The sequence below is a fragment of the Zonotrichia albicollis genome, chromosome 25 (assembly GCF_047830755.1).
Source record: "Zonotrichia albicollis isolate bZonAlb1 chromosome 25, bZonAlb1.hap1, whole genome shotgun sequence".
Lineage (NCBI taxonomy): Eukaryota > Metazoa > Chordata > Aves > Passeriformes > Passerellidae > Zonotrichia > Zonotrichia albicollis.
Window position 1 is genome coordinate 1,652,040 of NC_133843.1, and position 27,249 is coordinate 1,679,288.

Genomic DNA, 27,249 nt, shown 5'->3' on the forward strand with positions numbered 1-27,249 from the left:
GAATTGGTTCTTCCCCTCCCGGCTCCAGGGCAGGGAGAGAATAGCCGGGGGAAGGGGAATTGGCTTTTTCCTCTCCCAGCTCCGGGGTAGGGAGAGAATAGCCAGGGGCAGGGAAATTGGCTTTGCCCCCTCCATCCCGCTCCCGGCAAATGTTCAGCAAACCCGAAATTTTCACCCGCAATGTCCCAGCAAACCCACCACCATGTTCAGCCCCAATGTCCCAGCAAACCCACCACGATGTTCAGCCCCAATGTCCCAGCAAACCCACCACAACGTTCAGCCACCCCAACACTTTCCCCCCCAGGAAGTGGCCCACATCCCCAGGGATGGGATTCTCCTCAAGCCCAGCTCCTCCTCCTTGTCCAGGTGAGCAAACAGCTGGGACATTCCAGCTCCTCCAGAAGTCACAGCAATGCAATTCCCACCTCAAATCTTCATGGATTGTAGGATTTTGTGTTTGGTGCCCAAAATTCCTGCCTTTAAGGGAATGGGGATTGAATTCCAAGTCTTGAATCTACTGCAGTTTAAAAATCTCTTCATTTTGCAGCAATTTCTTTCCTTATGAGTAGGCACAAGTGGGGGAGCTCATAAGAAACTCGAGTGAATGTAATAGAAAATCAAATACTTTAATGAAATTAGGGAGCATGAGAGTAACAGCTCAGATATACCACTAGAACTGATACTACTGGGCTGTGGGGCTCTGCTAATTGAGTTTTTAATTGCTCTGTTCATCAAGCATGCAGACTGACAAACTACCAATTCTTCAAAGATCCTGAGTCAAGAATTTTCAACCACTTCAAATGGATATATAGGAAACGTCTTCTGAGCTGGTGGCCTGCACACAGCATTGCACAGATAAAAATATTCTACTCTCAATGCACAGAGCTAAATACTTTCACATTTATCAGAATTTTCTACACAAGTTTTTTTTTTTTTCCTTTTGATAGAATTCAAGTTTTTGAATTTTTCTGTATATATCTTCACCTGTATTAAACAAATGCTTATTTACATTGTGGGTAAAGTGTAAAGGCTAGGAAAGCCATTTTCCCATACTGTAACACTGCAAAATATATATATATATATATATATATACACAGAGAACCTAATATAGGCAACAGGACTAAAAAAAAAAAATCACCTCCCACCTGTACAACATCACCGAGCCAGCATGGAGAGAGGGCATTGGTAGCACCAAAGCATTGCTGGGGGGCTGAGGAGCTTCCCAGCCCCACAGGGAAGAGCTGCTGGGCACAGCACCCCGAGGATGGGAATGCTGGGCAGCAGGACAGGAGCTCCAAGGGAGGGTGACAGTGGCACTGCCAACATCACCTGCCAGGCTCTGCTCTGGGGTCAGGGATGAGCACAAAGTGCTGGCTCAGGAGCCACATTAACCCTGCACAATGGGGAATGGGCTCTGCTGGTTCACCAGCACCAAGGGAAGCAGCCCCAGCTCACCAACTGTGCCTGGGTGCTGGAGGGAAACCCCTCAGAGAGCAGCCCTGGTGGGCATTCCCTGGGGAAGCAGCTCCCAGCTCTGTGCCCGGGGTGCCAGAGAGAGAATTCCATCAGGAAGCAACCCCAGATCACCAGAGGGAATTCCCTCAGGAAGCACCCAGCTCACCAGAGGGAATTCTCTCTGGGAATTCCAGGAAGCAGCTCCAGTGGGGGCTCACCAGGAGAATTCCTTTGGGAATCAGCTCCAGCAGGACCTTCGGGAAGCGGCCCAGGGGCTCACCAGCAGGAATTCCCTTGGGAGCAGCCCCAGTGGGGGCTCACCAGCAGGAATTCCCTTGGGAGCAGCCCAAGAAGGGCTCACCAGCAGGAACTCCCTCAGAAGCAGCTCAGGAGCTCACTGGCAGGAATTCCCTTGGGAAGCAGCCCCAGGAATTCCCTTGGGAAGCAGCCCCAGCAGGAATCCCCCCCAGGAAGGGCTCACCAGTGAGAAATCCCCAGGAGCAGCCCCGGGGGGCTCACCAGCTGTGCCAGGGCTGCTCTCTGCCTGTCTCACTGGCAGTGCCAGCTGTGCCCGGGCTGCTCTGTCTGTCTGACCAGCTGTGCCCAGGCTGCTCTGTCTGTCTGTCTCACCAGCTGTGCCCAGGCTGCTCTGTCTCACCAGCTGTGCCCAGGCTGCTCTGTGTGTCTGTCTGTCTCACCAGCTGTGCCCAGGCTGCTCTGTCTGTCTCACCAGCTGTGCCCAGGCTGCTCTGTCTGTCTGTCTCACCAGCTGTGCCCAGGCTGCTCTGTCTGTGTCTCACCAGCTGTGCCCAGGCTGCTCTGTGTCTCACCAGCTGTGCCCAGGGCTGCTCTGTGTGTCTGTCTGTCTCACCAGCTGTGCCCAGGCTGCTCTGTGTGTCTGTCTCACCAGCTGTGCCCGGGCTGCTCTGTCTCACCAGCTGTGCCCGGGCTGCTCTGTCTCACCAGCTGTGCCCGGGCTGCTCTGTCTGTCTCACCAGCTGTGCCCGGGCTGCTCTGTGTCCCTCACCAGCTGTGCCCAGGCTGCTCTGTGTCCCTCACCAGCTGTGCCCAGGCTGCTCTGTGTGTCTGTCTCACCAGCTGTGCCCGGGCTGCTCTGTCTGTCTCACCAGCTGTGCCCGGGCTGCTCTGTCTGTCTCACCAGCTGTGCCCAGGCTGCTCTGTGTGTCTGTCTCACCAGCTGTGCCCAGGCTGCTCTGTCTGTCTCACCAGCTGTGCCCAGGCTGCTCTGTGTGTCTGTCTCACCAGCTGTGCCCGGGCTGCTCTGTCTGTCTGTCTGTCTCACCAGCTGTGCCCGGGCTGCTCTGTCTGTCTGTCTCACCAGCTGTGCCCAGGCTGCTCTGTCTCTCACCAGCTGTGCCCAGGCTGCTCTGTCTCTCACCAGCTGTGCCCAGGCTGCTCTGTCTCACCAGCTGTGCCCAGGCTGCTCTGTGTGTCTCACCGGCGGTGCCGGCTGTGCCCAGGCTGCTCTGTCTGTCTCACCAGCTGTGCCCGGGCTGCTCTGTGTCCCTCACCGGCGGTGCTGGCTGTGCCCAGGCTGCTCTGTCTCACCAGCTGTGCCCGGGCTGCTCTGTGTCCCTCACCGGCGGTGCCGGCTGTGCCCGGGGTGCTCCCTGTCCCTCTCCCTGTCCCTGTCCCTGTCCCTGTCGTAGCGGTGCCCTCTCTCGTAGGAGCGCGCTCTCTCGTGCCGGTGGTTGCGGTAGTAGTGTCCCTGCCCCTTCTTCTTGTACTTGCCCGCGTGCTCGGGGCGCTCTCGGGAGCGGCTGCGGGAGCGGGAGGAGCTCCTGGAGCGGGAGCGGCGCCCCTTGTGCCCGCCCTGGTACTTGCTGTACTCCTTGGATTTCTTGTAGCCGCGGCCCTTGGAGCCCTTGTAGGCGGAGCTGTGGTTGAACTGCCTGGGGGGGGAATCGCTGCGGCTCCGAGAGCGGCTCTGGGACTTGGAGCCGCTGGACGTGGAGTAGCTCTCGCTCTTCCTGCAAGGGAAAACACAGCAAACGTGGTTTTGTCTTCAATTACAACAACTTCGTTCTGCATTTTGCTGCTTTCTTGGGTTTTAAGACCTTCCGTCCTCATTTTGAATTGGAAGAACGCATTTTGCATTTGAAGAATGTCCTTCCATATTTTGCATTTTAAGAACGTCCTTCTGCATTTCACTATTCCCTTGAATTTGAAGAACGTCTTTCTGTATTTTGAACTTGAAGAATGTCCTTCCTCATTTTGCCATTTCCCTGAATTTGAAGAACATCCTGCTGTACTTCGAATTTTAAGAACGTCCTTCTATATTTGGAATTTGAAGACCACCCTTCTGCATTTTGAATTTTAAGAACATCCTTCTATATTTGGAATTTTAAGTGTCCTTCTATATTTGGAATTTTAAGAATGCCCTTCTGCATTCTGAATTTTTAAGAATGCCATTGTGCATTTTGAATTTTCTGTATATATATTTTGAATTTTAAGACCTTCCTTCTGTATTTTGAATTTTAAGAACGTCCTTCTATATTTGGGATTTTAAAAGTGTCCTTCTATATTTGGAATTTTAAGAATGCCCTTCTGCATTCTGAATTTTTAAGAATGCCATTCTGCATTTTGGATTTTCTGTATATATATTTTGAATTTTAAGACCTTCCTTCTGTATTTTGAATTTTAAGAATTCAAGGGAATTAAATATTGAATATAAGGGAATTCTGTATTTTGAATTTTAAGACCGCCTTTCTGCATTTTGAATTTTAAGACCATTCTTTTGCATTTTGCATTTGAAGAATGTCCTTCTGCATTTTGCTGTTCTACCACGACAACTCATCTTGTGTCCTAAGCTTCCATCTGGCTGCAGTAAAAACGCTGATTTTTTAGGAACTCCAGTTCCAGTAATGCTGTGAACACACACAGCTGGATCCCCTCAGCCTCCTGGTGATGGATTATCAAAGCTGGCACTGGGAAATCAGACTGGGAGGGACTGGGAGCAAACCCTGCTGGGTCCCCTCAGCCTGTTGGTGATGGATTATCAAATCTGGCACTGGGAGGGGCTGGGATCACTGGGAAATGGGACTGGAGGGACTGGGATCACTGGGAAATGGGACTGGAGGGACTGGGATCACTGGGAAATGGGACTGGAGGGGCTGGGATCACTGGGAAATGGGACGGGAGGGGCTGGGATCACTGGGAAATGGGACGGGAGGGACTGGGATCACTGGGAAATGGGACTGGAGGGACTGGGATCACTGGGAAATGGGACTGGAGGGGCTGGGATCACTGGGAAATGGGACTGGAGGGGCTGGGATCACTGGGAAATGGGACGGGAGGGACTGGGATCACTGGGAAATGAGACTGGAGGGGCTGGGATCACTGGGAAATGGGACTGGAGGGGCTGGGATCACTGGGAAATGGGACTGGAGGGACTGGGATCACTGGGAAATGAGACTGGAGGGGCTGGGATCACTGGGAAATGGGACTGGAGGGGCTGGGATCACACCCTACCTGTGCTTGGGGGATGCAGACCTCGATGGGGACCTTGAGTAACTCTGATCTCTGCTTCCACTTCGACTCCTGCTCTCTCTTCCTTTCTGGACACTGCCAGACACAAAGAACTCTCAGTTATTCTGCTTTGAGTACTCATGGGATAAAAATCAGCTGTTTGCTCATAAAACCTTACCCATTTACTGGGCTGCTGGAGCTGGTTCTCTTGGCTCCCTCTGTTTTCCTTTTTGCATTCTTCATGGCCTGCACAGGTAGGGGTGAGGGTTTGTTTCCTTTCACCTCTTTTGGAGACTCTGCAAGAAGAAGCTTTTGTTACCTCTTTGGAAAGTACCTGAAAGGACTTGAGGCTCCCCTCACCCCAGCTCTGCCCAGCTGGGCTTTGCTCACACAGCCACCCACAAGCAGATCTCAACAAGTTCACAGAAGGCAGAAGTTCACCTGAAATGTTTCTGCCAAAGTATTGAAGTCACTGCAAGAAAAGGCAGCAAACCCACTCTCCTTGCCAATTATTCTGCATTGTTTAAAGGGTAAATTGGGGGAGAAGATGGTGAATTTTGTCTTCTAGGTGAGACTGCACCAGACTGGAAACTTTAACCAACAAATTCCTCACCCAACATCCCAAAATGTTACCCCTGCCAGAGCAGCTCTGCTTCAATATTGCATCAGCACAACGTGCCAAGGGCAAGGATTTGAGTTTACTGCCAAATCCACATAAAAGCAAGCCCCTGGCCTATATGGGTTTAAACTAGTCTTAATTTCAGACTAATTTGATTTTAGCTTTTATCTGATTCAAGAAATCACAAAGCTACTGCTATTCAAACCCTGCCAGTTGAGTAGTGCTAGGAGCCATCTTAAAAAAATCCCCAACAAACTCCAAACCACACTTGTAAAAGCTTCCCAAAAGGGTAAATATACATGAAAGATGTGAAAGAGTTATTAAAAATGAGTTATCCACTATTTACCATTTTTTGGGATGGGGGAAAATCCTGATGTGTTATCCAAGCTTGGAACTCCCTCAGGTACCAGACCTTTAGCTTGTGCTTTTGCCTCTTCGATGGCCAATTTCTTCTTTTCTATTTTACTTTCCAGATCAGATAAATCCACCTGTGAACACAGGAGCACTGCTTGTGAGAGCTGAATTTCCTGCTTACCCATTCCCAGGGAGAGGAATGAAAATTCAAGGGGTTCCAGCCTTTGACTGCTCTTTGTTCACTTCCAGGCTTGCAGCTGTGGTTTTAAACAAGCTCAAATTCTCCAACTCCTGCAGCCTTCACTGAGGGCTCCCAACATGAAAAAGAACCAAACCTTTTTCCTTGTGTACAGCTGCAAGATTTTTAAGCAGATTTCTTGAATTTCTTCCTCTGTTGCTCCAAACAGTAAAAACCAATGTGGGCGATTTGGAAGAGGGATCTGAAAGGAGAGAGAGAGACAGACAAAGCTCAGATTTCTCCTCCTGTTAAAAAGGCTTGAAAAAAACCCCAAATCCATCAAAGTGTGGCTCACCTCCAGTGTCCTGGCTGCCAGGTAAATGCAGGCACAGGCAATGCTCTCTGGCTGGAACCTCACAAACACATCAGTTCTCAGGCTGTCGTTCATGTAGTTCCTGAAAAACACGAGAGCAGGAGGTTGCAAGGCACTGCAAAGCTCTTTGGGGCTCTTGTTTTGGGGTTTTGGCTTGGTTTTACTTCTATAAGGGCTATTTCTTTCTGCATTCAGTTACTAGACTTCAACATTCTATTCCTGTAAATCTAAAGAGAAGCTGAATGGTTTTACTACAAGAAAAATAAAAGGAATAACTAAAAATTAAATCCCTCAAGGGGAGGGATGTGTGACAGAAACAAAGTCTGACTGCTGCAAATTCAGTGGTGAGAAGAGAACCAATTTTAACTTCACTTTTGCTGCTGGATCTCTACTGGCCTGCTCTCATGCAATAAACAAGTTCTTTTCATCAAGACAACATACAGTGTGCTCAGAAATACTCAGAAATAGAATTTTAGGTTCACATGTCCCCCTGCAACAGGGCAGGACCAGGTGTGTGGTAAAAGCTGCAGCTCCTGGAGCAGTTCTGCCATGAAATGAAATCCTCTTCAGCACAGCTCAACTTCCAGCGGGGTTTCAGGGTCCATTTCCATCCAGAACTGAATTCTTTTTGATGCAAAAAGTCAGCCATAGGAGAAATCAGGGTGTTTGGGAAGATCAGTTCAGAAGAACAGTCAGAGTTCAGGCAGATCTCCTCTGTGGCACATGAAATAAGGTTTCCAAATTGTCCCATTTCAGTAAGGTTGCTTAAAATGAATATTCACAGAATGAGAAAACTGTAAAATATTGCACATATTCCAGTCAGTACAATGAAGCATTATTTGTTGTTAAATCTTAAACACACAAAGTAAATTCCTGTGAATCTCTCAGCTGATGTGCTTTAGAAGATCTAGACTTGAGAGCACATATGTCAATAAAATATCAGATGAGAAAAACTAAAACCAGACATAAGAAAAGTCCTTAAAATAATACTTTAAATAATAATGAACCATGTGGGTACCCAGTATACAAGGATTCAGTGACCCCCAAGGTATCCAAGCAGAGACCACAGGCACCTGCAAGGACAGAGAGGAGGGATTGGAATCCCAGAGTTCCCAACTCCCACCTGTCCTCAATTCCTGTTTACACAAACAGCAACTGCTGCCCCAAAAAAGCAACATTAGCCCATCTTTCTGGGAGAAAGGAACTTCTAAACCCACTGCAAAGAGAGCACAAACCTTTTGGCTAAAGGAATTACAAAGGAAAGGTTGACTTTGAACATCTGGAAGCTCCAAAGTGATTTTTTTCTGATTTGCCAAATTGAGAACCACACCAGATTCCAAGTTTGGCCTCTGCACATCTTCCCTGTGGGCTCAGCCAGACACAGGAGGAAATGAATCCTTGTCACAATAGCTTAAGAAAAAGGTCATGTTGTAAAAATGCACATTTCAAAAACCAGTTATACTGGATACCCACCAGTTTTTGGGTACTGGAAGCAACAAACACGAGCACAGAGATGAGTTATTGGAACATCTGACCCCTCTCCCAACTGGGGTAATTCCCTCCCTGTCCCTCCCCTCCCTCCTTCCATAACCAACAGATTCTGGCAGTCCAAAATCCCATTCCACTGCTCCATGCAATGCTTCTGGCAAGTGTCTCTAAATAGCACATTTGGTCTCCAAGCTTCACACATGTACTGCTATTTTCATTTAAACATTTCAGATAATTGTATCTTTCAAACTATTGACTTTTCGTTGTTAATTCATCCCTTTTAAAAGCTTTAAACCCCACCTTAATTCACTTTATCATATAATAAACACACCACATTATAACAGTTAAGAGAAATAGAACAATTTAAAAAAAAAATTAATTCAAAACTTCAACGCTCAGGTTATCAAATATACAAACAATCAAAAAAAAAAATGCAGAGTAAAATAAAAAAATAAAAGCACAAGAAGCAGTTGGCCAGTTACTCTACTATCATGTATATACCACCTGTCTAGAGCCAGCCTTCTCTTGGGAGAGCTTTGGGTTGACTGAAGACGGCAGCTATCCCTGCACCATGGGCAGCAGAGGAGAAGTCTTAGTCACTTACCCTCAGAGGCTACCCTTTGATCAAAAGAGTACAGAAAAGAAAAGTCAAAACTGGTTCTCTACACACAGCTCACAGTACCAGACAGTTCAGTCAGCAGAAATATGGTCTTTGGATTCACTAAAGGTGGTGGGGTTTTTTTATTTATTGTTAAAAAAGGATTATTTGGTAAAGTCTAAGATGTGGGATTTTACAGAAGCTTCCCACCCCCGAGTAAATATTTATTAATGAGAGCAATAAGGCAGAGAACATTTCTTGGCTAATATGAATGCAGGCTATCCATCTATCCACTCTTAGAAGCTGACATCTTGCATTATCCACATAGATAAAAGAAATTTATCTGTGCTGAGCTTTAGATACACCTGAAATCAAACTCAGGCCCTGGGAAAAGCCATTTCCCAGCACTGGGAACAAACTTGAATTAACCCTGAAGAAAACCCCGAGGGAACAACTCTAAACCCACCCAAGCTTTTCCCTTCAGCTGGAAAGTGAGAGCAGAGAGGAGGGAAGTGAGGAGTCAGGGTGGAAAGCTACCTTACCATTAAAACACTGCCTCCAACTTAAGAGGCCGCTCAACTTTTGGGAAGTTTGGGGCACACCAAGGACAGTGGAGCTGTCTGGGGTGGCCCCAAGCACTGCTGAGCAATCCTGCCCAGTGCCTCAAGTGACATATTTCTGCTACTGCCCCTTCTGGTCTCTTAGAACAAAGAAAATCAACTTACCATGAGGTCTGGACCAGGTGTTGGTTACGTTCACATTCTAATACCTGAAGGTACATAACGATTATCTGGAAGATATGGGTCATTGAGTTATTAACCAGCATCTGCAGAGCCACCTGCTCACTGCAGAGGGACATCCATGAGGCATCTGTGATCCTCTTTCAAGGCCTAAAACACTCCACACACCAAGAGTCTGCACCATCCCCATGTTTATCCACACCAGCTCTGACCTGCTGAGCCCTTCTGTCCTGGCCTTGTCTCCACCTGGGTTTGGTTCGGGGATTTTGTGATGGATTTTGATTCAGGGATTTTGTGGGTTGATTTTCATTTAGGCATTTTCATTTAGGGATTCTGTGGATGGATTTTGTTCTCCTACAAACCCCACAAATCCTTTTTAGCTGCAGCCTGGTGCAATCAGCAGCGAGGGAAGCTGGCAGTGCTTGCAGAGAACAGATCTAACACCGTGCCAGGGTTTGTTCAGCTCTGAGGGGTTTTCCTCAGGTTTGCAAGGAAAACAAGGCTGCAGAGAGGAAGGATAATGGCACAATTCACCCCACTAATAAACCAGAGCTGCCCTCTGGGGTGGGTGACAAAAGGGAATTCTGAATGTCAAGAAGCTCAAAAAGGCAGCTCTGAACAGGAGTTTTTTAGAGCAGAGAAGAGCAAGATCCCCAATTGTGCTGGCACAGAAATCCAAGTTCTTTTACCAGCTAAGGCACAATTTAAACATTTGAGGCAATTGTATCTTTCAAGTATCATCCACTCTGATATTTGTTACTTTTACTGGAGCCTTGCCTCAGTTCTAGCCAAGCCTGAGCGTGGCTGTAACACACTCCAAAGTGTCTCAGAGATCTTTAATACCTCAGCACGAGTGACCACGACAAGCCCAGGCCTCCAAACGGCTCCCTGCTTGGGGGAACCTAAATTGAGGTGATGTTTTCCACCACCACAGCTACCTACTGATCCAATTTGCCTTCCAGGAATAATGAGCACCTGCAGCCACCTCGCCGTCACTCAGCAGTGATACGAGAGCAATTAGTAAGAGTCTCTTAAATGAGAAAGAAAACATCAGGATGGTAAGAAACTAAATCTCACTGAGTTCACTGATCATCATCCACAGAGCTTCCAGGCAGCCTCCTCAGAGCTTTACAGAACACAAAACTTTGATTAAGGAGTGAATTTACAAAGTACAAACCTTATGAGGGTGCTTCACGTGAACACAAAATCCCAACTCCTTCAACACTCTTCTTTCTGCCTTAATTATTTGATTCTTCAAGTTCACATATTCTTGATCCAATATTAGAGGCACAGGTTTTCTGCAAGACAAGGTCAAACTCAAAAAATTATCATCTTAACCCTTAGGAAAACTCAGGTTGAATTGTGTAAGGAAAACTCAGGTTGAATTGTGTAAAGATAATAAAAAAATCATTATTTATAACACCAAAAATATTGATTTATTAAAACAGGTCAGCTCATTTCATGAGATCACTCTGAAATATTTCCTGATTTATGAAACAGGGAATGATGTTATTGTTTAATAATAGCACCATAATAATAGTTAATAATGAGCTTAATAATTTAAATACAACAGAGATAACTCAGATAATTCTGAATTCTCAGCTTACTTTTTCTCCCTCAGGTGTCTGAGGCGATGGAACACATTGATCACGTCCCGAATGCGTCTGGGGGCTTCCTCAATTTTGGATGCCAGATGGACACAGGCCATGGAAACATGCTGAGAAATGAGCATAAAATACAATATTTTCTCTATTTCATTTCCACTTCAGGAACTGAGCTCTTACAACAGTTTAAGGATGGATAATGAAGGAAAAACCTCCCAAAAAAATAAAATATTTGACAAAAATCACTACTAAATATCTTTCTCTATAACTATAAACTCCAGACAAGTTCCTAACACTGATCACAATCAGATAACAGCTTGCCAAGAGAGATCAGAAGATAAATATGGCAAAAAATGTCATTTAATGCCTTCTTACCTCCATGGAATGCTTCACAAAAGACTTGGTGTAAAAGAAACGCTGGAATAGCACCTGTCCTGTAGCCATAGCCACCTAAAAATGAGATCATCACAACAGCCATGAGCAAAACTACCAATTCCAAAGAGAAATTTTAATAGATTTGAGATCCAGAAGATTAACTAAGCATGAGAGGAAGTTTAATGGTATCTGAAGAAAACTTGTGTTGCTAAAGTAATTAATGCTATCAATGCTTTAAATACTGCCTACAAGTCAAATAGGCGGCAAATCCTAATTTTCTTTTATAAAATATGTGGAAATACGCTCTAAACTATTAAATTAATAATAAAAAACAAGAAAATTCCGAAAACCAAATAAAATTCAAAGTTATGAAAGTACGTCAGAAAAATATTTGCTTTTTGGGCGTGGAAAGTGAGGAGCACTCTAATCGCGTCATGATTTGCATACATTTGAATATGCTAAGGCTCGGAAAGTTTTACTCTCAGAGAGCAACGAGGTTGTTTGGCCTGAAATTCTCCGTGGAAACAAAAACCTCGCCGAGGTCACCGGGGCTGCAGAGGAGCCTTAGGAAATCCGCCTTTGCACAATCCCCACGCGGAGGCGGCGGGGGCGGCGCTGACATCACCGCATCCGGCAGCCAGCGGCTCTGAACGGCCCGGAACGAGCCCCGAGCGGCCCCGAACGAGCCCCACACACCGGGCGGCCCCGCGGCCTGCCCGGCCGGTAACTGCGGGGAGGCCTCGGGGCCTGCCCGCCCGGTAACCGGGAGATCGCACAAAGAAGAGCCCAGCCTAGCCCTGCTGAGTCCTGGCCCCATCCCTGCCCGCGCCCCGCCCCACCTGCGGCAGCCGCAGCAGGATCCCGGCCGCCTGGATGAGCTCGCAGCCGGTGACGCGCAGCTCGGTCTCGGTGTCCGGGTCTAGGCCGCTGCTCATGGAAGGCGTGAAGCGCAGCGTGTGCTCGGGCAGTAGGCAGTTCTCCAGCGTAATCAGCACGCCCGAGTACAGCCGGTCGCCGATCAGCACCGCGCCGGGACCCGGTACCGGGGCGGGAGCCGCGCCGGCCGCCTGAGGGCCCGCGGGGCCGCCGCCTGCCGCCGCCGCCATTTTGTGCCGCCGCCGCCTCGCTGGCTCCGCGCTTCGTCTCCTTCCCCCACCCGCATCCGCCCGACGCCGATTGGCGGAGCTCGGCGGGACCGCGGCCGCTGATTGGCTGAGAAGCCGTGACGCAGGACGCCGCCCGGGCCGCGCGTGGCGCGGTGACGCAGCGGCCGGGAATCCGGACAGGGCGGGGCCGCGCGGGGACGGGCGTGAAGGGGCTGGGACTGAGCGGTCACCGAGTTAAATATCTTTGTTAACTCCCTAAAAAAACACACGACGCTCTCACCGAGTTAAATATCTTTGTTAACTCCCTAAAAAAACACACGATACTCTCACCGAGTTAGGTATCTTTGTTAATTCCCTAAAAATTCACACTATGCGTGTCCTTAACTTGAGGTTCGTGAGTGAGGGCCACCATGCCGCTCCCCACCCCGGTTGGGTTTTCCCCATGCAGTGCTAGAATTTCACCACAAAAATTGTTTCCCTGTAGCACTTACCAACAAAAATATGTTTAATATTAAAGTCCTTAACAGAACAGGTTATGTTTGTCCTTCACCTGAGGGCTGACATCTCCCTCACACTCTGGGCTGGTTTTTGCTGCGCATTGCCAGAACTCACCACAATTCTTTTTTTTCCACAGCAATTACAAAAAAAATTACATTTATAAGTTCTTATAAAGTTCTTAAAATTATCTTTGTAAGTTCTTATATGTGTCCTTAACACAAGGGCTGTGTGTCAGGGTTGACATCCTGCCTTCCCTCCATCCCCTGGCTGTGTTTTCCCAATGAAGCGCCAAAATTAACACAAATTCTTTCCCCATGGCAGTTTTCCATAAAAATCTCTTTATTAAATCTTTAAAGTACAAACTATGAGTATCCTTAACTCCCAGGCTCCACCTGTGAGGGTCAACATTTCCCCCCATCCCAGCTGTGTTCTCTGCATTCACCACACAAATAAAGTTTATTTTCTACTAGCAGTTACCAAAAAAAAAAAAATACCTTTATTAAGCCACTGTGTGGCCTGACTGCTAACCTTGAAGTGTGCTTTTAATTTAACAGGTTTCAGTGACAACAACACAGGGAAAAAGCCATCAAGGAGAAGCTTCACACCCACACGATCCTCAGAGGATTTGTTCCACATTTTCCATTTTTCAGCAGCAGTCCCACGGCAGGTTTTTGCTTCACAATCAAACCCCTGCTTCTAAAACACACACACAGGCTCTGATATCAATAGGGGTGGTGCACAATTCGTGAAAATATCCCCTCAGGTTCTTTTCCATCTCCCAGGGCAGCCAGGAACCCTTCCTGTCTCCTCCTCTGGGCTAAAGCTGCCAGGGATTTGAATGTCTTTGGCTCATAAATAGCCAAGTCAGCCAGAACTTTCCTGTTCAGCTCCACCTGGGACTAAAGGCAAGAAAAAAATTGTTGGTTAAGGACTGCGATTTTTAGGAGCAACACCGCAATGCTTAGTTTTAAATATATTTAATTTAAATAGATTTTATTAAACGTAGTAAAATTTTAGTATTAAATAAAATTAAATGTATTAAATATAATGAACACTATTAAAAATAATGAACACTCTTTACTGTTTATATAAACACCCTTCATTAAGTATGATTAAACACTCTTAAGGCTTAAGACCTGAGGTCTTAAAGGAGATTAACTTTTTTCTACCCTGTGCAATTTGGAGCTGTTTAAGACTATCAGACACTCCCTGGCCATGGATGTCTCATTAATGCACCATGTAAAAATTATTTCCTGACTTGCTCTAAAGTTTTTCTGGTAGAAACCAAGCACTGAAGAAAAATCTCTAATTCTGCCTCAAGGCCAGGTTAATCCATAGCATCTATTTCAGCTCAAAAAAATTAAAACAGAATCACCAAACTGAAACAAATTCAAGCTTGCTTTATAAACAGGGGACAACAATTCTTTTCACAATTATCATGAAAAGAATAAGGATTTCTTAGATTTTTGAGGTTTTTTGCTAACACAAGCTTTGTGGTTTTAAATTTCTTGAAGTAAAAAGGAAGAGCAGCTGTTACTTTATGCCCACAAAAAAGCATTTTAAAAATCCCATTCCTAAGTTTTGGGGACATAACATGAGGTAGAGCCATAATGTTCACCAGGATAAAAGGGAAGAGAAATAGTTTAGGGCAGAACTTAGTTCCTGAAGTGGATGGAACTGCTTTCACAAGCCTTTCATCTCTCTAATTAGTAAATAATTATCCTCCAAACCACATCATTACCTTGGCCAGGTTGCCTATGAAGGCTGGGTACTTCAAACCATGTTCAAGGGAAGCTGCTTCAATCCTTGTGATCCAGAGCTGAAGGTGTAAAAATCAATATATTGCATGATGAAACACTTTAAAATAAACCCTTGTCTGCTCACACTTATTACATATAAATATAAATTATAATATTTTCATAGAATATCCTGAGCTTGAAGGGACCCACAAGAAAATGCTGCTTTAAACTCCAACTTTTCACTGATTTTTTTAAAATAAACCCCCCCAGAATAAGAAAAGCAGCTGTTTCACTCCTGCCTAGCTCTCATTTTGATATTTCCACCCAACATTTTGCTCTTTACCGCTCTGAGGAATCTCTTCTTCTCCCTCCTGGCCTTGGTGGACTTCACAAAAGCCCTGCGGACGCTCCTCACTGCCAGCTTGTAGCAGCGGTTCTTCCTGCCTCGAAAATGCTGCAAAAAAAACCCATAATGGTCTTATTTAATTAGATTTAAATATAGAACACTAATAAAGCTCATTTGCATTCTCAGTTCTGCATAATAATGATCACGGAAACCTTCACAAGCACCCCCTAAGCCTTCAGCTGGCACATAATGAAAATATTCTTTTTATCGTGGAAATATATGAAAAATAGTATCATATGGAATATAATAGCATGGAAATATATTTTTTTTCATGAAAAATCTGAAGCTGAGGAGTTGGAGCAGGGCGGAAAAATCTCAGTTTAGCAGAGGCAAAACCAGGCCTCGCTTTGGGCTGTGCTTCTGTGGGAAAGGCAATTACAAAATCATACACTGAATTCACATATTTATTCTCATTCCTCAGCTCCCCTCTGTTGTGTCTGTATGAACACAGGGATGAGGAAGGAACATTTATCAAACAGAAAAAAAAAATTATCAAACAGAAAAAAAAAAATTAAATTTGTCCTCTGCCATCCCTGTAATGCAACACAGGAGAAAGCAGCCAGTGCTGCACCAGGAATAACTGATACTGTGGGCTGCTTAGGTGCTACAAAACCAAAATATTCTCATTTCCTTCAACTTTTTCTATCTCAGCATTACAGCAAGATGTAATTTTAAGAATTTTATCACAGTGCTTAGGATGCCCTTGAGAAAGGTTCATTCCTAACCTCGGCACAGCAGCTTGAACTCCAGCTGACATCCAAAATGCACTTGAGAACAAGGTTCATTTTTTCTTTGCCCAGTAAAACAAAGCAAGCAAAAACACTCAGAAGGACCCACAACCAGCCCGGCTGTGTTTAGTGAATTTATTTCTCACTTTACAGCAGGAGAAAAGCCCGGGATGGTTCGGGTGGACAAGGGAGCTCCGAGCGCAGCCGGTGCCAGCCCTGCTGTGGGCAGAGACCCCTCAGACCGCTCCAGAGCCCTTCCAGCCCTGCAGGGCTGGGGCATTCCCGGCCTGCTATGGGCAGAGACCCCTCAGGCCGCTCCAGAGCCCTTCCAGCCCTGCAGGGCTGGGGCATTCCCGGCCTGCTGTGGGCAGAGACCCCTCAAGCCGCTCTAAAGCCCTTCCAGCCCTGCAGGGCTGGGGCATTCCCGGCTCCGGGACCGTGCCCGGGACACAGGGCAGTGCTGGGGGACGCGGGGACAGCGGCGGGGACCCCGCACTCACCCGCGCGTACTTGAGCACCTCCTGCACCCTCCAGAAGCGATCCGTGAGGCGACTGCGCAGCCAGCGCGCCGCGCTCAGCACCACCATGGCTGCGGCACGGTGCCTGCCTGCTTTCCTGTGTTCCTGCTTTCCTCCCTCCCTTCCGGGGCGGCACCGACCTGCACGGCCCTCCCTGGGCCTGCCTTCGAGCTTGGCCGGGCTTCTTCTGAGCCGGCCCCCGGTTCTTCCTCTGATCCTGTCCCCGAGCCTGGCCGGGCTTCCCCTGATCCTGTCCCGAGCGTTCCCGGAGCTTCCTTTGGACCTTCCCTCGGTTCTTCCTCTGATCCTGCCCCCAGCCTTCCCCGTCCTTTTTCCAGTCCCTCCTCCGGTCCTTCTTCTGATCCTTCCTCCGTTTCTGCACCCGAGCCTTCCTAGTCCTTCCCCCGATTCTTCCTCCGGTCCTTCCTGTGGTTTTTCCTCCAGTCCTTCCCCTGAGCCTTCCTCTAGTCCTTCCTCCGGTCCTTCTTCCAGCCTTTTCCCCGGTTCTTCCCCCGGTCCATCCCGCGAGCCTTCCCGGTCCTTTCCCCGGTCCTTGCCCAGATCCTTCCCGGTTGTTCTTCCAGCGCTTCCTCCAGTTCTTCCCCCTTCTCCCGATCTTCCCCTTGCCCTTCCTCCGGTCGTGTCCCCAGCCCTTTTCCCGGTCATTCTCCGGCTTTTTCACCTCCCTCATGTCCTCTCTCACAGCACAGTGGCTTTTCCCCGTGCTGGGCATCCTCTGCCTCAGCCTGAGTTCAGCCATGGAATCACGGAATATCCTGAACTGGAAAGGACCCACAGGGATCCTCCAGCCCAGTCCCCAGCCCTGCACAGACACCCCAAAATCCCACCCTGTGCCCCCCTGAGAGTGTTGTCCAAACCCTCCTGGAGGTCTCATTCCCTGGGTGTTGGAGATTTTTTCAGAAATGGCTTAGAAGGCAGCTGTGAGGAGTAAAATTCTCACAGCCGGTTTCTGTAAACAGCAGAGGTTCTCAGGTTGTTTTTAATTACAAGTAAAAGTGACAAACATGAAGGCCTTGAGAACCTTGCACACCAGAGTTCTCAGGCAGCTTTCTCATAACAAGTAGATATTCAATCTTTGGCTGTTTTGGGAAAGCAAAAATAATTTAGAGAACCTAAATCTTGGTATTGGAAACATAAGGAGAGGTTGGTGTGTTATCTCTGACCTATTGTGAGCTCGGGTTTGCAATATGCATGAACTTAATTAACACGGTTATAAAAGGTGATTGATTGAGTGAATAAACGGAGTCGATGCTGATCAACAAGGATAGGTCTTCTCCCTCCAACTTCAATACCTGGGGAGCCTGGGCAGTGCCCCAGAACTCTCTGGGGGAAAAATCTTTCCCAAAATCCAAGCTAAACCTTCCCTGACACAGCTCCAGCCATTCTCTCAGGCCACCAGAAACCTTCACCTTGGGGTGAAGAACCTTTACCTGATCCCAGCCCTCTGATGTGCCCTCACCGCCTGCCTGAGGTGTGACCGAGGCAGCCCAAACCCACAGCTCAGCTGGGAGCAGGCACACACACCGGGCTTGTACCAAAACCCCCTGGAAAAAGGAGCTGGGCTGCTTGGAGCCAGCTCAGCGAGGAGTTTGGGATTTTGTCTCCCCAGCAGTGCTCCAGCCATCAGTGTGAGCAGGTTTGGTGTTGTTTTCAGTGGCTGGAAGGATTCCATAGTGCATACAAAGCTTAGAGCATCCTGCAAGGGTTAGGGTTGGAGAATGGGACACATAAATGGAAAATTTATGAACTGTGCAAACCACAAGATGGTGCTGCCAGAAAATGATTCCATGGGAGCAGCAGTCTCAGCGTCAGAGAACTGATGGATTTTTTTTAAAATCATCACCACTTCCAGCATCTCAAAGCAATCATGCTCCTATTATAAACTGCTCCATCATCAATCATCAAGATCTTCCCCACTTCTGGGAAAGTTCTTGTCAAGAATGTGGAAATTTCAGAGAAATCTTTCTCAATATCACTGAGGTTTTTCTGACACAAAGTTCACTTGGTTATTACGAGAACCAGTAGACAATAAATGTACAGCACACAATTTTCAGACCTCCCTGAAAAGGTTAAAACACATTTTCAGACCTTCCTGAAAAGGTTAAAACACATTTTCATGACAGCAAAAGAACTTTGGAAAGTTTCCCTGGATTTAGCAAAGCTTCCTAGAATGTTTGGCACTTTTATGAATGCTTAAATTGTATTTCACCACACCCTGTGCCATCACCAGCAGATGGTAAAAGCAGCTGTAGGATTTTTAGCCGCCCAGCCCTGAGTTAATCTTTCCACGGTTTAAGCCTAAAATTGATTTCTCTTCCTATAGTTTTGAGTTTGGGTTCTTTCTGTTTGTGTGACTCCTCCTTTTTAGCCACTTCAAATTCGAAAAATATTGTGTCTTTAAATCTAAGCAGAATTTAGACAGGCAGAGGAACCACTGAGGCTCCCAGAGCTCCCTACCACTTGTCACATTTATGGTTTCCTGCACAGCTCCAGATTTTGTTATTAACGCTCTCTCTGGCCTGTGCAGCCCTGAAAACAGGATGGATCCAGCAGTTATTTCCCCTGGGATGTCTGGACAGATCTGAGAAGAGATTTCACATTTTGCAGCTTGAGTGGAGGCTGCTGCCCTGCAAACCCCCCTGGGAGCCATCCAGCCCTGGAGTGCAGGGAGGGAACAGGATGGAAATGGACTTGTCACACTCTGCTCTCTGCTTCAGAGCTTGTTTCCCTCTGTGTTTTTAATATCTCTCTCTCTTATTACTGCCACTCTATCTTGGAGGCTGCACAGGCACGGAGATGGGGCTGAAATTCTTAAATAATATTGATCTTATGAGGGAGATGAAATAATTGATAATCGCTGTGCCTCCTCTTCGAGAGTATCAATATGTTCTGCAAACAATACCAGATGACTGCAGGGGACAGATGATTTCTGAGGAATACAGTGATTATTATCCATTTCTCTTAGGGTTTTTTTTTTCCTTATTTAATCTAGAGCGGAATTTTAGAAAATGAACCAGAGGCAGAATAATTGAAGTTGGAGAGGGACCATGTTGACCCGGGGATGGATGGCTGGAGCGTGGGGAGGCAGATGTGAAGGATTGGCCGGCACAGAGAGCACTGAGGCTGTTGTGTAAACACAGCAGAGCTGAGCTCAGAAGGGACCTCAGTGCTGGGAGCGAGTGGCTGTGGCTGCAGTGACAGCACCACACACTGCTGCCATCCCCAGGGCTGGGAAACAGCTCCTGCCCTTCCTCTGCATGCTCACCTCCCTGCGGTGACACCTGGGCACGAACATCTGCTTGGATACACTGGAGAGCATGGAAAGGGGATTTGAAGACAAGGAGCTGCCTGGGGGTGCCTAAACCTGATGTTCTGAGCACCTAAACCTGATATTCTGAACATCTGAGCCTGATATTCTGAACCTCAGCCTGATATTCTCAACACCTGAGCCTGATATTCTGAATTTAAGTCTGACATCCTGAGCATCTAAGCCTGATATTCTGAGCACCTAAGCCTGATATTCTGAATTTAAGTCTGACATCCTGAGCATCCTAAGGCTGATATTCTGAACATCTGAGCCTGAAATCCTGAAGATCTAAGCCTGAACATCTAAGGCTGATATTCTGAACCTAAGCCTGATATTCTCAACATCTGAGCCTGATATTCTGAATTTAAGCCTGACATCCTGAACATCTAAGCCTGATATTCTGAATACCTAAGCCTGAAATTCTGAGCCCAAACCTGACATCCTGACCACCCAGCTGAGCTCCAAGGTGGAGGGGGATACCAAAGCCCACTGAGCAGCCCAAGCCCGTCACAGCCACCCTTTGGGACCTCTTGGGATCGGAATTTTGGGAAAAACAACAGCAAAATTCAGCAGGACTCGGGATTCTAACCCAAAATAAAATCACTGCCAAACTTCCAGCAGATCTGCTTTGGGAGAGACTGGGAAAAGCATCTGAAAGAAGCAAATTGTGCTGAGCAGGGAGCGGGGAGACCTTTCCTTGCTGCCCCACAATGATCTCTGCCTGAGGGCTCCTGGAGGAGACAGAAGAACCCTTTGCAAGCTCCTTCCCACCTCTGCCAGACCAAAAGCAAGGAAATAGTTTTGAATAAGAGCGTGGCTTGGTGGATCTCCTTGAAGGATGCCCGGCCAGGAGCCTGAGGACTTTGGAGCAGAAATCCCGTCGGAAAAATCCCGAATGATCCCTGGGCTCCCCCCGTACGACATGGACGAGCAGCTCCTGCCCAGGCAGCCCCGCAGCCCCTGCTGCTGCCTGGCCTGGACCCTGCTGATAGGAACCATGAACTGCCTGGTTTTCCTCCTGAATTTGCTCCTGATGTTGGTGATCTTCACCGTCGTGCTCCTTCCTACCATCGTGGTGGTTTACTTTGGCTTCCAGTGCCACTCCCAGGTAAGGGCCACTCCTCAAGGGCAGGGCCACACCTGAGGGTCCCTCTAAGCCCCAGCTGAGCAGTGCCTGGAAAGGACAGGAAAAACTCCCCAGGGTTTGGCTTTGGGCACAGATTTTTCCCTGTGTGAATAGCCTGGGCTGACAAGGACAGGTATTGTGGGATATTGGGCAGTGGAGTTGTGTCCCCACAGAAATTGGGCGGTGGAGTTGTGTCCCCACAGAAATTGGGCCCTGGAGTTGTGTCCCCACAGAAATTGGGCCCTGGAGTTGTGTCCCCACGGAAATTGGGCAGTGGAGTTGTGTCCCCACAGAAACTGGGCAGTGGAGTTGTGTCCCCACAGAAATTGGGCCCTGGAGTTGTGTCCCCACAGAAATCGGGCAGTGGAGTTGTGTCCCCACGGAAACTGGGCAGTGGAGTTGTGTCCCCACAGAAATTGGGCCCTCGAGTTGTGTCCCCACAGAAATCGGACAGTGGAGTTGTGTCCCCACAGAAATTGGGCCCTGGAGTTGTGTCCCCACAGAAATTGGGCCCTGGAGTTGTGTCCCCATGGAAATTGGGCAGTGGAGTTGTGTCCCCACGGAAACTGGGCAGTGGAGTTGTGTCCCCACAGAAATTGGGCCCTGGAGTTGTGTCCCCACAGAAATCGGGCAGTGGAGTTGTGTCCCCACGGAAACTGGGCAGTGGAGTTGTGTCCCCACAGAAATTGGGCAGTGGAGTTGTGTCCCCACAGAAATTGGGCCCTGGAGTTGTGTCCCCACAGAAATCGGGCAGTGGAGTTGTGTCCCCACAGAAATTGGGCCCTGGAGTTGTGTCCCCACAGAAATCGGGCAATGGAGTTGTGTCCCCACAGAAATTGGGCCCTGGAGTTGTGTCCCCACAGAAATTGGGCAGTGGAGTTGTGTCCCCACAGAAATTGGGCCCTGGAGTTGTGTCCCCACAGAAATTGGGCCCTGGAGTTGTGTCCCCATGGAAATTGGGCAGTGGAGTTGTGTCCCCATGGAAATTGGGCAGTGGAGTTGTGTCCCCACAGAAATTGGGCCCTGGAGTTGTGTCCCCATGGAAATTGGGCGGTGGAGTTGTGTCCCCACAGAAATTGGGCCCTGGAGTTGTGTCCCCACAGAAATTGGGCGGTGGAGTTGTGTCCCCATGGAAATTGGGCAGTGGAGTTGTGTCCCCACAGAAATTGGGCCCTGGAGTTGTGTCCCCACAGAAATTGGGCGGTGGAGTTGTGTCCCCATGGAAATTGGGCCCTGGAGTTCTGTCCCCCAAGCAGAGGTGCCAGGTGAGGTGAACACACTCCCTGTCCTGATGGAATTGCTGTTTGCATTTTAATTTCACAATTATTTCTCCCTTCCCTGGGATTTCTGTCGCTGAGAGCTCCAGAGAGCTCACAGCCCTGCCTGGGCTCTGGTGGGGTTTGCTGCTTTCTGTTGAATTAAATTTAAGATCCATTAGGATCTGCCTAGTTAGGATCAGTAAAATCTGACAGGATATCTAATCCCCTTCTCGTGCCAATCTAACATTGCTGTTCCCAACAATTCTGTGCATTCCTCACACCAAAATTGAGCCTCCTTTGTCCATCCAGGCTCTGTTTGCTGCCCTCTGCATTGCATCATTTCCTTATTTACCAATCCCTTCTTGCCATATTCCTTTAAACATTTTTGGGATCAGCTGACCAAAAACAATTCCCTGTTTTCCTTGCAGGCCTGGGTTGTTACACCAGCTCAATGTGCCTTTTTCATAAGTCATAAACAGGGACTGAAAATGGGAAAAACCCTCCCAGAACTGCCCCTTCCATCTTCCCTCACCTTGGAAAACCTCGAGTTGTGCTTTTCACACACACCCAGAGGCTTTGAGGAGATGCAGAATGTTTTTGAGCACAGCCAAGTGCACCAGAAGTGAAAGCTGCTGGGAGCTGTGAGGAGATTTTTAAACTCAGCTTTTCCTTCAATGCAATCATAGCAAGAAATTGTGGCTTCAGCAGAGCAGCCCCTGACTTTGGGCCGCGGTTTTTGAGCGGCTCCCCAGCAGCCAGGGGCTGATTTCTGCACTGCAGCTCCATTAGGTGGATTTATTGTTGGGTTTTAGCGTGATTGTGTTCCTTTCGCTGCTGAAAGGAGGAAAGAATAAAGTCAGAGGCTGCCTGCAGCATTTGGAGTGCAGAACAAGCGAGTGCCAGCATGAAAGGAGGGCTCTGAGCACCACTCAGAGAGGTTTTTCTTTGCAAGTGGTCAATTCTGGCAGGGTTTCCAGGCAGAAATGAGTGCACACAAAGGGCTCTGGAGAGCTCAGAATGACCAGCACCTGTCTGCAGAATCTAACAGATTTCTCTATTTTCATTTATTTTTATTTATATATTTATATATTTATATATAATTTATATTTATTTTATTTATATTAAAAGATATATTATATAAATTTATAGTATAATATCTTTTAAATAAAATTAAATAGATGTTATTTTATTTATTTATTTATTGTTCTTCCCAATGTTGTGCCACCCACACTAATATAGCACCAAGAGGTTTTTTGGATTTGGTTTGTGCAGAACAGATTTCTGTATTTTTATGTATTTTTATTTATATATTGATATATTATTTATACTTATTTTTATTCATATAAAATACGTATTATATACATTTATAATATATGTTTTATAAAATTAAATAGATGATATTTTATTTACTTATTTTTTGTTCTTCCCAGCGTCGTGCCACCCACACCAATGTGCACCAGGAGGTTTTTTTGATTTGGTTTGTGCCTATCCAATGCTCTTGGGTGACTGAATAAAATGAGTGTTCCCTGCTCCAGGGTCAGTGTGCAGTGCTCCTGTCTCACAGGGAGAATTAAAAGCTTGATTAAGATGTGATTTCTGTCACAGACTGTGCCTGAGGATTGCTCAGCTTTGAGAGAGGGAGCAAAAGAAAAAATATTTTCTTTTTCCATGTAAACATTGGAAACTCAGGGGTGTTTTGGCCACTGCTGTCAGCACCACATCACATAACAGGGGTGGCTCTGGCAGGGTTGGGTTAATGGGGGACTTCTCACAGAATTCACAGAATCACAGAATTCTCAGAATCCCCAGGCTGGAAGAGACCTTAAAGATCATTGATCCAACCCAGCCCCAGCTCCTAAACTAAACCCTGGCACCCAGGGATGGTGACTCCAGCACCTCCCTGCTTCCTGGGAATTCCCTAAATTCTCCCAAATTCACAGAATTCCCCCAAATTCTCAGAATCCCCAGGTTGGAAGAGACCTTGAAAATCAGTGAGTCCAACCCAGCCCAGCCCCTCAACTCAGCCCTGGCACCCAGTGCCACACCCAGGGATGGTGACTCCACCACTTCCCCAGTTTCTGGGAATTCCCAAAATTCTCTCAAATTCACAGAATTCCCCCAAATTCTCAGAGTCCCCATGTTGGAAGAAACCTTAAAGACCATTGAGTCCAACCCAGCCCCAGTCCCTCAACTCAGCCCTGGCCCCCAGTGCCACATCCAGGCTTTGTCACACACACCCAGGGATGGGGACTGCAGCACCTCCTCGGTGCCTGGAATTCCCAAAATTCCCCCAAATTCACAGAATTCCCCCAAAATCACCAGGTTGAAAGAGACCTTAAAGATCATTGACCCAACCCCTCAACTCAGCCCTGGCACCCAGTGCCACACCCAGGCTTTGTCACACACACCCAGGGATGGGGACTGCACCTCCCTGGGCAGCCATTCCAGAACTTTATCCCCTTTCTGGAAAACCCTTTATCACCTTTCTGTGAAAAACTTCCAATATCCAACCTGCATTTCCCTTGGTGCAGCTTGAGGCTGTGCCCTCTGGTTCTGTCATTTCCCTTTGGGAGAAAGAGGAACCCCACCCCAAGCCCACCTTTCAGGGAATTGCAGACGGTGCTTTTTGTTGGTCACTTTTTGGAGCTCTTTTCCCCAAGTTCTGACCCTGGCTGTGCCCCCTCTGTGCCCCCACAGGTGCTGCACTCCTCCGCCCGCTACTGCAAGAGCCTCCTGGACGACAACAGCTCCTCTGCCCTCATCATCCTGGGCTTTGTCATCATGTCCCCGCTGCTGGTGGTGGCCATGGCCATCTACTGCAGCCTGGCGCGGCGCCTGCAGCTGCTGGTGTGCTTCCAGCCCTACAGCCTGGCCCTCTACAAGGGGGGGCGCTGCTGCGGGGCCGGGGGCTGCAGCCGCCAGCTCAAGGCCTGGGTGTGACCCTGCAGCACCAGCGGGGTCCCCTCCCTGCGCCCCGTCATCATCATCATCATCATCATCATCATCATCATCATCATCATCATCATCATCATCATCCTCGGCCCTTCATTGTGCTCAGCCTGGGCACTGCTGTGGTGTATCCCAAAAAATCCCCCAAAAATCCCAAAAATCTGCAATGGAATGGAGACACAGTGTGGGAGAGGTGTGGGGTGAGCAGGGCAGCTTCATCCTTACAAATCCCTCTGTGCTTTATCCCAAAAATCCCCAAAATCTGCAATGGAATGGAGACACAGTGTGGGACAGGTGTGGGCTGGGCAGGGCAGCTTCATCCTCTTAAATCCCCCTGTGGTTTATCCCCAAAATCCCAGGGCAGCTTCATCCTCCTAAATCACCTTCTGGTTAACCCCAAAAATCCCAGGGAAGCTTCATCCTCCTAAATCACTCTGTGCTTTATCCCAAAAATCCCCAAAATCTGCAATGGAATGGAGACATAGTGTGGGACAGGTGTGGGTTGGGCAGGGCAGCTTCATCCTCCTAAATCAAGGAAATCACCCTGTGCTTTATCCCAAAAATCCCAAGGCAGCTTCATCCTTCCAGATCACCCTGGGGTTTATCCCAAAAATCCCAGGACAGCTTCATCTTCATCCTTCCAAATCACCCTGTGGTTTATCCCAAAAAACTCCAACTGAGTGAAAACACAGCCTGGGACAGGTATGGGGTGGGCAGGGCAGCTCCACCCCCTAAACCATCTCTGCTGTTGGTTTTGGTGTTGGTTTTGGTGTTTTTGGTGTTGTTTTTGGTGTTGTTTTCGGTGTTGTTCCTGCCATCACTGCCTGCTGTCCCCTTGTCCCCTTCAGAGCCATTCCCAGTTTTCTGTACAAATAAATTTTGTGCCCAATCCCCCTGAGGAGTTTGTTGTGTCTCAAATGCTGCTGCCCCAGAACCACCCCTTGCTCTCACTCGGTAGCACTGTGAGGTAAAACGGAATTTTTGTTCTCTTTCTGAGGATTTTCTTTTAATTTTATTTTCAAAAAATCAATTTTCTGATTGATTTTTTCCTGCTGTTTGCCCTGATACCACCCAGAGGAATAACCAGGGGTGGCTACAGGGGGGAGTGAACTGGAGGGGGGGAAAAAAAGGAGGTTTTTTTATTTGGTTTGACAAATAACCTGACATTTTCTGACAAGACTGAAGAAAAACAGGAAAGTTCTGTTCCAGGCAGGGAGATCTGCTGCAGGATAACAAGGTTTTGCCTGAGGGCTCTGTCTGCTCACTGGGTGCAGATATTTGATATGTTTTGCTCACCTGTTGTTTAATCCAACTGCTTTTAAAAGGAAAACATCCTTCAGCCTGGCAGGGCTGCAGAGAAACCCAGAGTTATTTGCTACAGCCTCCCCCAAGAAAGCAAAACTGTATTTCAGTTGGCATTTAATATATATAAAATAAAAAATATAAAATAAAAATATAAAATATAAAAAATAAAAAATAAAAAATAAAATATAAAATATAAAATATAACATATAAAATATAACATATAACATATAAAATATAAAATAAATATAAAATATAAAATACAAAATACTCCACAAAGTATTTAATATTTTATATATATATTATATATATATATATATAATGAATTTTATTCCTTGAATTTGAATTAAATTCATTTAATATATGAATTTAATGCATTTAATATATTAATTTTTGAGGGATAAAAAATTCCCAGCAGTGCTGCAGCTCCAGGGTGAAGCTGGATTCATCCCACCAAGGAGCAGCAAAGCTGTGCTGGTGCTGAGCCACTCCAGAGCAAGATATTGATTAAAAGGAGAGACAAGAGACCAAAAAAATCAATTTTTTTATCCCAGAACAGCCTTGAAGGAGAGAGAAAAAACAATTATATCAAGAAGCAACAAAACTGTCCTGGTGCTGAGCCACTGCACAGCAAGAGGGGAAAACAGCAGACCCAAAAATCCAATTTTTTATCCCAGGACCGCCTTGAAGGAAAGAGAACAATCCCACCAAGAAGCAGCAAAGATGTCTTGGTGCTGAGGGGAAAACAAGAGACCAAAAAAATCAAATTTTTTTGTCCCAGGACAGGCTTGAAGGAGAAAGGAAACCAATCCCACCAAAAAGCAGCAAAGCTGTGTTGGTGCTGAGCCACTCCAGAGCAAGATATTGATTAAAAGGAGAGACAAGAGACCAAAAAAATCAAATTTTTTATCCCAGAACAGCCTTGAAGGAGAGAGAAAAAACAATTATATCAAGAAGCAACAAAACTGTGCTGGTGCTGAGCCACTCCACAGCAAGAGGGGAAAACAGGAGACCAAA

The 27,249-nt window shown here is 47.2% G+C and overlaps 4 protein-coding genes across 5 annotated transcripts in view; 1 reads left to right on the forward strand and 3 right to left on the reverse strand.

The window, feature by feature from the left end:
• AURKAIP1 (aurora kinase A interacting protein 1) overlaps nucleotides 1-27,249 on the reverse strand; it is a 180,256-nt gene that overhangs the window by 21,964 nt on the left and 131,043 nt on the right. The gene's annotated exons all lie outside the window — the stretch shown is intronic.
• Nucleotides 2,677-12,444, reverse strand: CCNL2 (cyclin L2). 2 transcript variants are annotated; one of them, XM_014271863.3, is made up of 11 exons: nucleotides 12,113-12,444; nucleotides 11,274-11,348; nucleotides 10,902-11,011; nucleotides 10,472-10,592; nucleotides 9,280-9,344; nucleotides 6,451-6,550; nucleotides 6,253-6,357; nucleotides 5,910-6,051; nucleotides 5,123-5,240; nucleotides 4,948-5,040; nucleotides 2,677-3,446 (listed from the first exon to the last, which is right to left on the reverse strand). In XM_014271863.3, the coding sequence occupies exons 1-11, from the start codon at nucleotides 12,377-12,379 to the stop codon at nucleotides 3,053-3,055; spliced, it is 1,590 nt and encodes a 529-aa protein (XP_014127338.3). In that variant the 5' UTR covers nucleotides 12,380-12,444; the 3' UTR covers nucleotides 2,677-3,052. The 2 variants fall into 2 exon arrangements, with proteins under 2 accessions (XP_014127338.3, XP_026653126.2); XM_026797325.2 differs by lacking the exons at nucleotides 10,902-11,011; nucleotides 11,274-11,348; nucleotides 12,113-12,444 and adding an exon at nucleotides 8,461-8,574 and having other exon boundaries at nucleotides 9,280-10,592.
• On the reverse strand, nucleotides 13,195-16,567 carry MRPL20 (mitochondrial ribosomal protein L20). The gene is made up of 4 exons (XM_074558343.1): nucleotides 16,251-16,567; nucleotides 14,960-15,070; nucleotides 14,619-14,696; nucleotides 13,195-13,776 (listed from the first exon to the last, which is right to left on the reverse strand). The coding sequence occupies exons 1-4, from the start codon at nucleotides 16,335-16,337 to the stop codon at nucleotides 13,600-13,602; spliced, it is 453 nt and encodes a 150-aa protein (XP_074414444.1). The 5' UTR covers nucleotides 16,338-16,567; the 3' UTR covers nucleotides 13,195-13,599.
• TMEM278 (transmembrane protein 278) lies at nucleotides 18,966-25,828 on the forward strand. Its single transcript, XM_074558544.1, has 2 exons — nucleotides 18,966-20,704; nucleotides 24,679-25,828. Exons 1-2 carry the CDS (start codon nucleotides 20,435-20,437, stop codon nucleotides 24,919-24,921), a joined length of 513 nt encoding a protein of 170 aa, XP_074414645.1. The 5' UTR covers nucleotides 18,966-20,434; the 3' UTR covers nucleotides 24,922-25,828.

Excerpts from the sequence above, each read along its gene's own strand:
- CCNL2 (XM_014271863.3), bottom strand. The coding sequence starts at position 12,379 with ATGGCGGCGGCGGCAGGCGGCGGCCCCGCGGGCCCTCAGGCGGCCGGC. Across the intron at positions 11,349-12,112 it reads TCCTGCTGCGGCTGCCGCAG|GTGGCTATGGCTACAGGACA; the intron begins GTGGGGCGGGGC and ends TCTCATTTTTAG. Across the intron at positions 6,358-6,450 it reads TGGCAGCCAGGACACTGGAG|ATCCCTCTTCCAAATCGCCC; the intron begins GTGAGCCACACT and ends CTCTCCTTTCAG.
- MRPL20 (XM_074558343.1), bottom strand. The coding sequence starts at position 16,337 with ATGGTGGTGCTGAGCGCGGCGCGCTGGCTGCGCAGTCGCCTCACGGAT. Across the intron at positions 15,071-16,250 it reads AGGTGCTCAAGTACGCGCGG|CATTTTCGAGGCAGGAAGAA; the intron begins GTGAGTGCGGGG and ends TTTTTTTTGCAG. Across the intron at positions 14,697-14,959 it reads AGAAGAGATTCCTCAGAGCG|CTCTGGATCACAAGGATTGA; the intron begins GTAAAGAGCAAA and ends TTACACCTTCAG.
- TMEM278 (XM_074558544.1), top strand. The coding sequence starts at position 20,435 with ATGCCCGGCCAGGAGCCTGAGGACTTTGGAGCAGAAATCCCGTCGGAA. Across the intron at positions 20,705-24,678 it reads GCTTCCAGTGCCACTCCCAG|GTGCTGCACTCCTCCGCCCG; the intron begins GTAAGGGCCACT and ends GTGCCCCCACAG.